The sequence below is a fragment of the Diceros bicornis genome, chromosome 4 (assembly GCF_020826845.1).
Source record: "Diceros bicornis minor isolate mBicDic1 chromosome 4, mDicBic1.mat.cur, whole genome shotgun sequence".
Lineage (NCBI taxonomy): Eukaryota > Metazoa > Chordata > Mammalia > Perissodactyla > Rhinocerotidae > Diceros > Diceros bicornis.
Window position 1 is genome coordinate 92,576,021 of NC_080743.1, and position 14,194 is coordinate 92,590,214.

The 14,194-nt window shown below is 38.7% G+C and overlaps 1 protein-coding gene across 2 annotated transcripts in view; it reads right to left on the bottom strand.

Moving 5' to 3' along the window:
• The window catches only part of KLHL20 (kelch like family member 20), a 65,542-nt gene extending 54,050 nt beyond the window's left edge, over positions 1 to 11,492 (bottom strand). Inside the window, exons 1-2 of one of the 2 annotated variants that reach the window (XM_058540048.1) lie at positions 11,389 to 11,492; positions 10,379 to 10,442 (exon numbers count right to left, since the gene is read on the bottom strand). In XM_058540048.1, coding sequence (XP_058396031.1) covers positions 10,379 to 10,401 — 23 coding nt within the window. In that variant the 5' untranslated portion in view covers positions 10,402 to 10,442; positions 11,389 to 11,492. Of the gene's footprint in view, positions 1 to 7,252; positions 8,062 to 10,378; positions 10,443 to 11,388 lie in introns of those variants that run through there. The other variant, XM_058540049.1, reaches the window with a different exon arrangement.
• Between the last annotated feature and the right edge of the window lie 2,702 nt (positions 11,493 to 14,194).

Consider the following 14,194-nt stretch of genomic DNA (forward strand, 5'->3'; position numbering starts at 1 on the left):
AAAAATTAGACTATTAGTGGTAAGCATGATGCAGTCTATACAGAAACTGATAAATAATAATGTACACCTGAAATTTCACAATGTTATAAACCATTATGACCTCAATAAAATAATAAAAACAAAACAAAACACAAAAAAGAAAGCCTGTAAGGTTTACCAGCCTCTACATGACTCTTCCCCTGGCTAACTCTCTGTATTCATCTCCTACTACTTTCCTCTTGCTTACTGTTCTCTAGTCACACAGACTTTCTTGCTATTTCTGGGACAAGCCAAGGCTTCTCTTGCTTTAGAGCCTTATTCCTTCTTCCTGAAAGGTTCTTCCCCTAAATATCTGCAGAGCTCACTCCCTCATTTCTTTTAGATTTCTGCTCAAATGTCAACTTATCAGGCCACCTTACATGAAATAGCATCTTCTATCCCCACCACTCTATATTTACCTGTTTAATTTCTCTTCATAAATATATTACCTCTTGACATAATATATTGGCCTTCTCCCCAACTAGAACATTAAGCTCCGTGAGAACAAGGCCTCTGCTCTCTTTTGCTCACTGTTTCACCCCAACACCTAGATACAGTGCTCATTAAACAGTTGTTAAATGAATTCAACTTTTCTTCCTGCCAAATAAACTATATCCTCCAAACTTTCTTGTCTAGCTCTCTTGAAAGAATACCAGGTTTGTAGCCAGGCAAACATAGGTTGAAACCTTAGCTCCATCATTTATTAGGTATAATATTGGGCAAATTACTTAACCTCTCTGATCCACAAGTTCATCATTTGTAATGTGGAGATAATTACACTTACCTCACAAGGAGTCACAGTGTTGAGATTTGTCTGAATGTAGGTCCTCTGACTTCAAAGTCAGTGCTTTTTTACCCCAAGCTGTCTTGGGCAACTGGATTGAGTATTTGAAACAGAAATGTCCCTGGCAATCTGATTTATGTGGTTGTTATTCCTAGATGAGAGAAAAAGCAAGCGCACTGCCATGTGGCTGGACTATGTTGCTCTTTTAGGAGAATGAAAAGGAAGAAGAAAAGGGATCACTGGTAGGCTGAGACTTTAAAGGGTACCTCATTTTAAATATTCTGAAAAATTGTATTTAATTCTAGCAATTTAATTCTAGAAGTTGTATTTAATTCTATACATTATTTCTCCTGTGGTTCTGTTATTTTTTGTAAATGTGTACTTTTAAAAATCTAACCCCACATCCTCCATCATTCTCATTACATCCACAGGATTCTACTGGCATAAAAGTGTTTTTTTTTTTCCTGTATATTTTTCTGGGCACCTTTGAAGGGAAATTATAATAAGGGTCCTAGAAATAGACTGTGTTCATGCCTCATCACATCTATATTCACAACTTCTTTGTTTGAAGTCTGAATAAACCCTCTAAAGACCTGAGGGGTGGGGTGGTAAACTGAAGTGTGAACTGTTCCCCAGGACAGGACAGAACCCTAGGAAAGGTTATAATTAAAGGTTTGGGGGAGCAAGCTTCATTGTCCAAGTAAAAATTCATCTAGAGAAACTAGAGGATCTCAAATTATTTGCTTTTTGAATCTGTGGATTTCTATCTCAATACTGAACTAATGAGATTACTAATATACACAAAAACATACACAAAAAGAAAATGAACTCAAATAACATTTTTATTAACTTAATTTGCAAAACTAATCTACATGTATTTTAAGGTTGAAGGAGGCAAGTGAAAGGATTATTCTGAACCCTATCCACAGTTAACAAACTAGGGAGACCAAATAGAGCTTTTATCTTCTCCCAAAAGATGACTGTCAATTCTGGGACAGAAAAGCACTGATGAAAAGCATAACTTCAAGATAAATTCTATTAATAGCATATTTTACTATCAACTCTCTCAAACTTTAACATAATCTTGATTTTGTTCCTCTCTAGCCATGTGCTTCAGGGGAAGCTGACCACGTCCCCAGCTGTAAGGATGAATCCTGAATTCTCATAAATCAATTGCTGATGGCATTCTCTTAACTAAGTGGGTCATCAAACTATAGGAACAGACTTATATTCCACGATTTAGGGCGAGTTTCACCCACAGGGTGTTAAAAGGAGATCAGTTTTAGGTTAGGATGAAGCTGATATTGCAGAAGCTCCATTGGAGAGACAGAGAGAACGTGGGTCCAAGATGATATTATCAAGCCATTGCATCAACAAACCCTGGAGCTCACCTACCTGTGGCCTTCCTGTTATGTAAATACTAAAAGATTTCTACATCGATTAAGCTAATTGAGTCAAGACTTTGTGTTACTTTCAGCATCAAACATTCTGATATCAAAAACAGTAGTTAAAATGTGCAACAGTAAAATTAGCCACACATTCTAAATTTACTAACCAATTTGAACACAGACATTTACCCTTGCTTTGACTGGTAACTACTCCTGTATAGAGAGGATCTTCCTCCATTATCATCAGATTTTCTAAATACTGTACTGATAGATTGAGAATTATGATTTGAATTTGTGCCTTTTCTTTCAAATGCAGTGAAACTGTGGGAAGAAGCCTAGATACTGTTTCTTCACTGGCTGATTGCCCAATTCCTATCAGGCCGTTATATTAAGTTTTCAAATATTGTGTTTCTCTGACACTAGATTTATGGGGGTGCTAGATAAAAATGCAGATTCTTAAGAGGGGCTAGAGAATCAGAATCTCTGGGGGTGTGGCTCCAAAATCTGTATTTAGCAAGCAGGTAATTTTAACACACATTACAGCTTGACTAATAATTGGCTAATAAAATTTGACTAATAAAATAAAATCTCTTTCTCAGTGGAAGTCGTTTTTCACAAAAAGAATACATTGACCTAAATTGAAGGGAAATAACAGAGTGGAGAAAGCAATGATTCAAAATGCAGCTATAAAGGAAAAAGAAATGTAAGAGCAAAGTCTTTGTCAAACACATAAAATCAAATAAAACAAGAAGGATCCACATTTACTAAAATGTCAATAAATCTAAAAAATTCTGTACAGCAGGCATCAGATATTATACATGGAAATCAGTTTAAGAAATTGCTACATGGCCGGCCCTGTGGCTTAGCGGTTAAGAGCGTGCGCTCTGCTACTGGCAGCCCGGTTCGGATCCCGAGCGCGCACCAACGCACCGCTTCTCCGGCCATGCTGAGGCCACGTCCCACATACAGCAACTAGAAGGATGTGCAGCTATGACATACAACTATCTACTGGGGCTTTGGGGGAAAAACAAAAGGAGAGGGATTGGCAATAAGTGTTAGCTCAGAGCCGGTCTTCCTCAGCAAAAAGAGGAGGATTAGCATGGATGTTAGCTCAGGGCTGATTTTCCTCACAAAAAAAAAAAAAAAAGAAAAGAAATTGCTACATCTGAATCTCTACATATAATGGAAGAAAAAAATTGCTATTAACATTTTTCAATTATTGTTCCTTTATATTCTGGGGAAAAGAGCAGCATTCATCTCAGAGACAGATGGTGCTTTTAAGAAAACATGTATTTAGGCCTTTTAATTATAAAAGGCAAGGTGGGGGCCCCTTGGGATGATAGAGACCAATAGAAGAGTTCTGTTTGCAGTAGTTTTTGGTTTGTTTTGTTTTGAAATTGAAATTGAATTTGAATATCATTAGGAGGGCTTATACTCTTAGTTCACCACAGTCCCCCTCACTCTTTGTCTTACATGAAACTATGCTATACATTTATATGAACTACCTAAAGATATCTGAGGATTTTGTTTTTTAACCTCTTTTTCTAGAGGTATCGGGATTGTAACAAATAGAACTAAACTGCTCAGTATAATAAAGTAATAGTAATTCAGAAGGGAGAAAGTTTTAGGGGGAGAGAGGGAGAGTTATAACAGAAGAGAAAGGAAAGGGAGACTGATTAAAAATGGTGGCAGGTTGTGATCTAAGGAGAGAGACAGTCAGTGAGAAAATGATGAAGGGCCACAAAACCTTATGACCTCCTCCATTATCTCTAAACATTCAGTAAAAATCTGAGGTATTCAATGGCAGTGGTCAATAGAAGTGAAGAAAGAGACAGAGAGTATGAAGTATTTCTAGAAAGAAGCTTGGCTGTGAAAAGAAGAGACATACAGTACTATGTCTATTTAAAGAGGGGAAAGACTGGAAAATGATTACATACCGATGCAAAGAACCAGAAGGAGGGAGAAGTTTAAAAAAATAAGTAAAGAGGGAGAGAATAAATGATGCAGCAAGATCCTTAAAGAGTGGGAATACAGAACCAAAATACAGAGGAATGGATCTTTGACAAAAGGAAGAAGGGCTCACCATAAGAGATCAGAGGAAGAGTGGGAGGGAAGATAATGTGGAAACAGATACATTTATCTTGGGGTAAGGAGGCATCAGGAGCTTCAGGAAGTTCATACCTGATGGTCTCTATTTTTTCTGTGAAGTTGGGAATTGGGGGAGTAGGTCATTTGCTACCAGTGAGTGGAGTGGTAACAGGATCATGCGAAGAATGAGTAAGGATGTGAAATAGCTGCTGTGAGGAATGAGTAAGCATTGACTAGAGACTCACAGAAATATTGTTGGATAACACTGTTGGCCCAAATGATATTAAAGACTGAATATAGTAGCATGAGTTCCCTGTGGCTGGTTTTATCCAGCCCAAGTAATCAACAGCCCAAATCAGAGAATATAAATACCTGCATTAATCTAGAGTGGGGAAATGCCACAGACAAACTAGGGAGTTGAGTGATGGCTAGAAAACAGTTGCAGTGGTTGCAGAAGCGAACTGTGTGAAAACAGAAGGGGGAAAGGCATGTTGATTCCGACTATGTCAAAGAACTGAGAAAGTGGGTGTTCAAGAGGTTATGGTCAGAAAACAAGTTATTAGGACTTACGATTTCAAAAAGAGAATTTTTCTGAGTGACAGTAGGAATGAATTGTTGAAGTGAGTGAAGGTGAAAGTCACAAGAATTTAGGAAGTCAGGGAAATGCAGGCTAGGTAAAGGGATGGGTCGTTCCCATGAATACTGATATCTCCTAAAATGATAGTAAGAGGGAATAATGAAATCATTGCATGTAGGAAGTACAAACCAAAGAACAAATCAAATATCTTAAATATACTTCACATTTACCAAAGGAACGTTATAATTTTTGGTACCTCCCTAGGTAAATAACATTTCTACCCACCCAAAATATGTGAGTCAACTTCAAATTTCAGGGCTATCATGTCACACATTCCTTAGATCTTCTACTCCAAAAGTAATACTCTTAATTGAAGAAAGTCATTTTCTGTAAGTGGCTAAGATAGTTTGAAATCAAGCACAATAAAAAGTTTAGAAAACGTAGTCTCTGCTTCTAAAGCATTTATAATCAAGTTTTATCTCTTAATCCAAAGATCTGCAGAATCTTTCCTTAGCCTGGAATTGTGCTCCCTATCTAAATGAACATCTCTCCTTTTATACTTCAAAAATTTTGTTTTAATTTGGAAATTAATAGCCTGCTCTTAAAAAGAAGATTCAGCTGAAATGACCCTCATTCAAAATCCTAACACACTTTAATAGAGAGAGCTAAAGACTTGAGTATACAAATCCTTAAAACAGAAATAACATCTCAAAGTGCCAGTTCTGCTTATTAGAAGGGCACCCACTAGGCACTACATTCCATACCTGATTCTATACCATAAAGACAGGCTGTTAACCTCTTAATCTGTAAATAGGTCATGAATCCTTCAGCCCCAAGACATCTCCTCAATCCTTATTGTATAAAATAAGTGTCAGCTTTGGGTGCCTTGGCCCAGCAATCAAGGCAAGATGAAGGAGGAAGGGCAAATGGCCATGCAAGTAAGGTTGGTCTCCCTCTATATCAGGAAAGCAAAAGCCTTCCTAGGATACCTCTCAGCAACTTCCACTGACATCTCACCGGCAGCACTGTGTTACACAGCCATCCCAAAATGCAAAGAAGATTAAGATATCAAGCATAATAGTTAATTTTCTTGTGTCTATATAGTAGAGAAAGGAAAAGAGGGAGAGCTGTTGGGCAAGCCAACCTACACTGCATGCCACACCAAGGAACAGCCAGATCAAGCAGGTATATCTTATACTACTATTTTTAAGCATACCTTTTAGACTGACTAGAATAAATAGGAAATTCTAAACTTTTTTTTTTTTTTTTTGTGAGGAAGATCAGCCCTGAGCTAACACCCATGCCAATCCTCCTCTTTTTTTTTGCTGAGGAAGATTCGCCCTGGGCTAACATCCATGCCCATCTTCCTCTACTTTATATGGGACGCCGCCACAGTATGGCCTGACAAGTAGTGCATCCGTGTGCGCCCGGGATCCGGGCCCAGGCCGCCAGCAGCGAAGCGCACGCACTTAACCTCTACGCCAGGGGCCGGCCCCAGGAGATTCTCAAGATATGAGATCTGAATGGGATATTTTTGTCTTTTGAAGTTGAACTCAAGGAGAAGCTCATCTGATCTTCACCATGAGTGAAAATTAGCAATAAAAACTCTAGATACAATTAAATAAAACAAGACCCAAAGAACCTAAAGCTTCTTACCCATTTTAGAATCTTTACTTTAAGGCTCCACCTTAAACAGCCCTGATACTCCATAGGGTTCTGTCTTTGGCATCCTCCTTTTCTGTTCTACCCTCATTCACGCCTACAACTTCAAGAAACTCCTGCATACTGATGACTCACAATTTTTTTTTTTTTTTAATCTGCAGCCCAAACCGCTCTTCTGCCCCAGATCCACATTCCAATTACATGCTGGCTGTCTCTACCTGGGTGTTTCCTAGACATAATAATCTTAAACTGTAAGAAAGAGAATCTATTCTTGGCTTACTGAAACCTGTTCTTCTTCCGTATTTTTGATCTCATCATGGCAGCACCTAGTTTCCCAAGCTGAAATCTCTGGAGTCATTTATATCATTACTTCCTCATTCTATATTCACCAAATCCTTTTGATTTTACCATTAAACAAACACTCAAATCCATCCTCTTCTCTCAATCCCCACACCACAGATCTACTTCAGGTCCTCATCAGCTTTCATCTCAACTACCACAACTCCTTTAAACTAGTTTCTTTGCCATCATTTCTTACCCTTTTCTAGTCCACGCCCTATCTTCCTAAATATCAGCCCAAAGAACAAATCTGATCTGTACAACAATGTCCATTGGCTCTTAAATACCTAAAAGCTAAAGCCAAATTCTTTCCCATGGTTGTAGCCTCATTCCCCATATTTTTCCCCGTTTCCCCTTCCTATTCCACCACATTCTTTACATTCCAGATATACTTACCATTCCATACATGTCATACACTTCTAGGTCTTGGTGTCTTTTTTCTTTTTTTTGGCACAGCTGTTCCTTCTGTTTATGGTGTCTTTTATTATCTTTCTTCTTTAAATTTTTATCCTTTAAAGTACATTCTTTACTTTAAGGCAAATTCCCATCCTTTCTAGAAGATCCAGCTGAAATATCACTATCTCTATGAAGCTTTTCTCATCTCCTCAGAGCAGAGGTTCCTTCCTCTGTGTTTACATCTCTATTAAAATCCTGTTCCTGTTTTATTATGGTGTCTGTTTACACGTCTTTCCATCATTTCATCTGTAATATATGCAGTGTACAGGCATAGAACAAGTACTATATAAATGTTTGACGAGTGAATAGACCAATTCCTAAGAAAATGAGGCTCCGTCTCCTGTTTATATATTTAAGGAAAGATAGAAGAATTACATTGCAAGTGTTTTAGTGTCTCTAAAGGAAACAAATGATTAAAACATAGTATCTTGAGAAATAGGCACATTGTTTGTGACACTGTACAATGGTATAATCTCTAAGGAGGGGAATTTGTCAATATCTACCAAAATTTTAAAATGAACATACTCTTTGGGCAATTTTATATCTACAAATTTATTCTCTACTTACACATTTGGGCAAAAACCACCTACAAGGATATTTGTTGCAGAACTGGTTGTAGCAGCAAAACATATGAAATAACTTAAATGTCTCTCAAAAGGACTGGTTACTACGGTATCTATAGACAATGGAATACTATGTAACTATGAAAAAGAATAAGGTGGGTCTATATGTACTTGTCACAATCTACAAGATAATTTGTGAAGTGAAAAAACAAAGATACAGAAGAATGTGCATGATATGCTGACATTAGTGTTTTTAAAAAAGGGGAGATATTCTACATATGCTTGTATATGCACTACAATGTCTGTGAAAGAATGCATAAGAAACTGTTTACAGTGGTTGCCTCTGGAGAGGAAAACACAGCTGGGGTCAGCATTGGGAGATTTACTTTTCATTGAATATCCTATTTTATCTTTAAATTTTGTATCATGTACACATAACAGCTAGTTAAATAAATGAGTGCAATGAAGCTTTACTAATAAAATGCCAATCAATTTCATAAAACTTTATAATTAAGCATTAGAATACCTTTAACAACAATCTTCAATCTTTTCTTGGTCATAGCTTTTTTTTTCTTATTTTGCAGAGGAAAAGTGTGCAGATACCATTTAGTCATTCAAACAATTATTCAGTGATCATTAGGTGCCAGGGATGCAAAGATACAGAAGACATATGAGACTCAAAGAGCTCACACTCTAGTAGGGAGAATGAACACGTACTCAAATAACCTCGATATAAGGAGTTACTTCTCATTCAAAGCTTCTCCAATAGCAGCTAAGTATAAACCCAACATTACTTTCCAGAGATTGCCTTCCAGGTTGCAGTAGCAAGAATCACAGCCCAACAAGGAAATGGTAGGGAAGTGTGACCATGACTTAATGTAGGCAGCAGGTAAAAGTAAAACCAGAGAGCAATGGGTAGGCCAGGCTCTAGCACCAGAATTCTCAAACATGATTTTGAATAACTGGTAGTATTACATAATAAAGCAAGAAAAGAAAAAAGGGTAGGTATGAGTGATTAGCGAATATTTTATATAGAAATTACTGGGCCGGCCCCGTGGCTTAGCAGTTAAGTGCGCGCGCTCTGCTGCTGGCGACCTGGGTTCGGATCCCGGGCGTGCAGCGGCGCGCCACTTCTCCAGCCATGCTGAGGCCGCGTCCCACATACAGCAACTAGAAGGACGTGCAGCTGTGACATACAACTATCTACTGGGGCTTTGGGGGGAAAAATAAACAAATAAAATCAAAAAAATATTATAAAAAAAAGAAAAAAGAAATTACTGATAAACCAAAAACATTCCCACACTGTGCCTTCTCTTTCTAAAAATTAATACGCTCTTATTTTAGCAATTACATAAGATATGACATTTATGGCAGCTGAGGATGAAAAGCAATCAGTGGTTTTTTGCAATCATGTTAAAAGTTGAAGTGATGAAGCATTTAATATATGTATTGTTAACTTCACATATTTTCAGTCAAATATTATTCCTATTGTAGAGTAAGATGTAAATAAGATAACGGCATTTGTTACATCCAAAACATCTTTTCATCTGGAGATATAAAGTATTTGAAAGCATTCATTAATTTCCAATATCCTGGTCAGATACATCAGAGGAGTAAACCGGGGTACAGAGAAGGTGAACAGCTCAAGGTCAACTAAAAAATAACAGACCTGGAAAAAGATATACATTTTATGGGTCTTGCTTTCGGTTCTAAGTTATAAGTCATAGTCCCATCATAAAATGTTTCTTCTCTTAACAGTGTCGGCCAGAGCTGTTTATCTTTGATGTTGATTAACATGATTAAATACAGTTTGGTAAATGTAAAATGAGTTTAAAAAATGAAGAAGTAAAACTGGGTTGATTTTGTTTCAATAAGAATTCTAGGCCTATTTGTTAGAACAGATTGAGAAAAAGCATTACTAAATTCTAGGGTTGGGAGGGCCTATAACTGTCTATATTTTCCCACACATTGTTCTATTTTTCTATGTACTAAGTTATTATGTCCAATACGTTTTTAGTCCTTGAACAATCTTCTCTGCAATGCAGCTATTTTAATTAACAGAACAAGTGTATTATTGAACATCAATGAAATAATCAAAACCATAATTAGACATTCAGTACAGTGTATTATAAATAATCATTATTTTTATATGGCAACAGAACCCTCTACATTCTATAAGGAATTGAAAACTATAATAAATCCATATGGTATCACGGTACACTTAGTGATTATTACAAAAAGTTACCAAGCAAAAGGGAAAATTTAAATAACTACATGAAATTCATAGCACTCTTTATAAATTTAAGTACTATATTTTACTCTATTAAAAAGGCTATTAATTCCTGATATTACTTTTGATTTATTTTAGAACAGGTCTCATTAGCTGCAAGCAGAATTTGGTAAGATTTGAAAACCTTTAAAAAAAAAATTTAAATGAAGCCCTGAATTATTACATGCTGAATATCAGTCAGTGAAACTGAAGATTTTCTTCCTAAATGCCTACCTGCGCATTGGCTTTCCTTCCATGCACCATGAAAAGTACCCTTCACCACACTCTAAAGCCGAACCTAAGACAATAGAAAAGCAGTAACTTAATAAAAACTATTTCTGATGTTTCCAGTAACAATCTCTATATAATCATTTCGTTCAGTGATAAAGAATTTTATATCCTATTATACCACAGGTCTTTTGCAGATGCACAATCATAACCTTTACCTAGTACCTTTAAGATGACTATTTTTACTCTAAATGGTAAAACGATTCTATGCGAGGGTGAGGAAAGGGCGCTCAACAGTCCCGATTGTCAGGTTAATCTTGTCTCTCTTCAAACAGTGCTTGGAGACATTTGACTTTGACTTCACCATCGAGTATACCTACAGAGCATTCCCCAGATACCCACAATATACTAACCTATACCCACCTATACTAACAAGATAGATTGGATAGGGAACATGCTGGTCTAGCAACAGATCTGAAAGCTGTTAACTTGTCCCGAAGTGACAGGAGCAGGAGGAGGTATGCGCCTTTAAAAACAAACAACTCCGCTTCCGACAGCCAGGGAGCTCGAACAGGGCAGAGCAACTACGGCTCCAGACGAACATTCTTTTTAGAAGCCCTTCCCTCGGTCCCTGAAGCAACGTCCACCACCCACTTGGCAAGATCTCGCTAGGTCCCGAGGGGGCAATGGGACGCACAGTGCCCACTTCCTTTCCCCGAATTCCAACCCCTCTCCAGGGAAGCTGTCCAGGGTGCGGAGGCCCAGAGGCCCCAGGCAGAAGAGCGCAGCCCCTTCCCCGGCTCCGGGGCAGGGCTGTCAGCCAGCCAGAGCGCAGTCTGGCGCTCCGCAAGGCCCAGTCCCAGCGCCCCGACGGCCCCTTCTCGTCGCCGACTGACAGGCGGCGGGCAAAGCTCGGCCCCTACCCTACCGGGCAGCTCGGCGACTTGGGACCACCGGTTTCCAAAGCGAGCCTTGGGCGCTGTCCACTGTCCCCTGCTCTACAGCGGCTAACTTACCGGCTCTGACACTTTCTTCTCTGCCGCAGCCTCCTCTGCCTCTTTCGCCCGCCGCCTCCTCTCTGCCTCCTCCTCTGCCGCCGCTAGCGCAAGCAGGATGCCGCTCCTCGAGCTATTTCCTCCCCATCCCTTGCCCCTCTTCTGCAGCAGGAAGTGGTCCTGTTCCTAAATTGTTCCCGCTGGAACTCACATATCCCGCCAAGAGGTTCCGGTGCGGCTAAGAAAGTAGCCGCGCCCTTTGCTGGAGGTTCGAGTAATCTCCAAGACTGCCTGTTCTCGTATCCAGTTCCTTGTATCCCGAGGGGGACCACTTTGCGAGCTCACCGCTGAACTAGTAGTCTTTGAATACTAAAGCCTCCTTCTTTCTTCTTTGTTTTCCCCAGCAGAAGGCAATAGAAAGATGGGCATAATCACGGAATTTTGATTTATTTGTAGCCGATGGGTCTCCAGTTGGCACAATCTTGTCCCTAATTGTGGATTGAATGACGCATGCATACATGGGGTCGACATAGGCCCCTACTATGTGCTGAGGATACACAGACAAATCAGAAATAGATCCTACCTTCCAGATTTCCCACAGTTGAGCTTTCAAGACATCAGGGTTTTATCCAGGATTCTAAGGCTGTGCCAGCTTGCCCTTTCTCTGAGTATTCACTACCGGACAGTTCACCAAACACTTCCGTGAACTCACTTGAGTATTAGGGGGAAAAATTGCTTTTCAATTTGTCCTTTTCCCCATTTTCCCATGGCACGCAGCCACCTGATTTTTACTACATGTTTAAAAAAACAAACGAGTGATCGAGTAGGGGATACAATTTCAGTAATATCAGTGAAAGACTATTGCTGGTTACCTGATGACTATCCTAGGCTAAGGACGAACTTAACCAGATCTTCTTTAGCTGTTCTTCATGTGGGATCTACACAGATGTGTCCAGTTTCTGAAAGGGAATGATTACCTTTTGTTAATTAGCTTGTAGTGGGAAATGCATGACCTTTAGATCCAGACACCCATAGTTTCAAATCCTAGTCCTATGACTGATTAGCTTTGTGATCTCGGTCAAATTTCTTAATCTCTTAAGCATTAGTTTGCTTTACGTAGAAGGGAAATAATACCATTTTTATAAAATTTTTTGAGAAGGCAATTATAAGGAAGATCATGTTGTGTGCCTGGCCCTTAGCAGTCACTCAGCAAATGGTCGGTTTTCTCTCCTCCTCCTGTCCTACTTATTTAAATGGACTCACTTATTAATCAAACACTTATTGTGTGCCAAGTACTACAGTAGGCTTTGGAAATACAGTTGTGAATGAGATGGACAACATCCTGAAGGTCTAGTGATCATTTATGTGGTTATGGTGGTTGACTTTCCAATATCTTTTTCATTATGAGTAATTGTTCTAAACCATCTCCATACAAATGATCCAATTTGACTAATGGGAAATCAGAGGCAATCTAATGGGGACCGTGGGGAAAGATTTCCTACCATTTTTAGAAGAGATGCAAGAAGAGATAGCATCTTTTCCCTCTGGCCATTATTGTGTCTGGGTGTGACATCTAGAGCCATTGCAACCATTTTGCAACCATGAGGAAAGCCAGAGGAGAATGAAGCTAGACAATAAGGGCGGTAGACCAGAGAGACTGAAAGAATTTGGGTCCCTGAATGTCATTTTTAAAATACTCATTCTCCCTCGCCCAGAGACTTCTTTATTGATGGACTTTTAGTTATGTGAGATAATAAATTTCATATTTTTAAGTGAGTTCGGGGTTTTCTATTACCTGCAGCCAGAAGCATACTAATTCATATAAAAGGATATAGACAATAAACAAGTAAACAAATAAGCAAAATAATTTCAATGGCGAATGCTATCTAGGAAGGAGATACACAGGGTGATGTTATAGAGAGTAGCTGGTTGGGTAAAGGAGAGGCTGCTTTAAGTAGCATGATCAGGGAAGTGCTCTCTGAAGAGGTGGGTTGAGACCTGAAAGATTGCCATCAATCCGGGTAGAAAGCTGGGAGAAGAGTGTTTCAGGTAGGGTGAATAGCAAGGGGAAAGGACATGAGGCATAAATAAGTTTGTCCTGTTCAAGGAACATAAAAACGGGTCAGTATGGCTAGAAATAAAAGTATGAGATATGAGATAAGAGAAACAGGCAAGAGCAAGACCATATATTGTCTTTCAGGCTATTGTAAGAAGTTCAGATTTTATTTTAAATTCTGTGGAAAGGCTCTATATAAATGGAGATATTTCAGCTCAATTTAGGTTTTACAGTTGATTCCAAATTCAAAACCTTAGAAAATTAAAAGAAAGACGAAAATGTGGATGTTCCATATTAACTATAGGGACAATCACATGTGGGAAAGAATACAGATCAATATTTCCAGAAATATTCTTGCTATAGTTGGTGGAAAATGACGGCTGATTTTATTTTATTAAATTGGGGACTTTAATAAAGAAATTTTTCCTTGGTATAATTCAGTCATACAATTAATTAATGATTATCATCCAACAATGGCTGCCTTCCACATCTAATCATTTGGCCCAGAGTGTGTGAGTGACTGATAGAGGGACAAAATGGAGGTACCAAGATGCCTTCAGTTCTTACTTTCTCATCTGAAAAGTTCAAGTAGACTTCAGATGCAAAGTAATGAGACTAAAAAAACCAGAAAGAGGTGAGTTTTGAGTTAAGCATAGTAAATCCTAGGGATTTTTGGGAGGTCAGGATGGGTGTGTGATTGGTTTTAGGTAGATTTAATTTAAGTTCATGATTTAGCAATCATGAAGTTGGATGTCTTGTGCAAGCAACAGA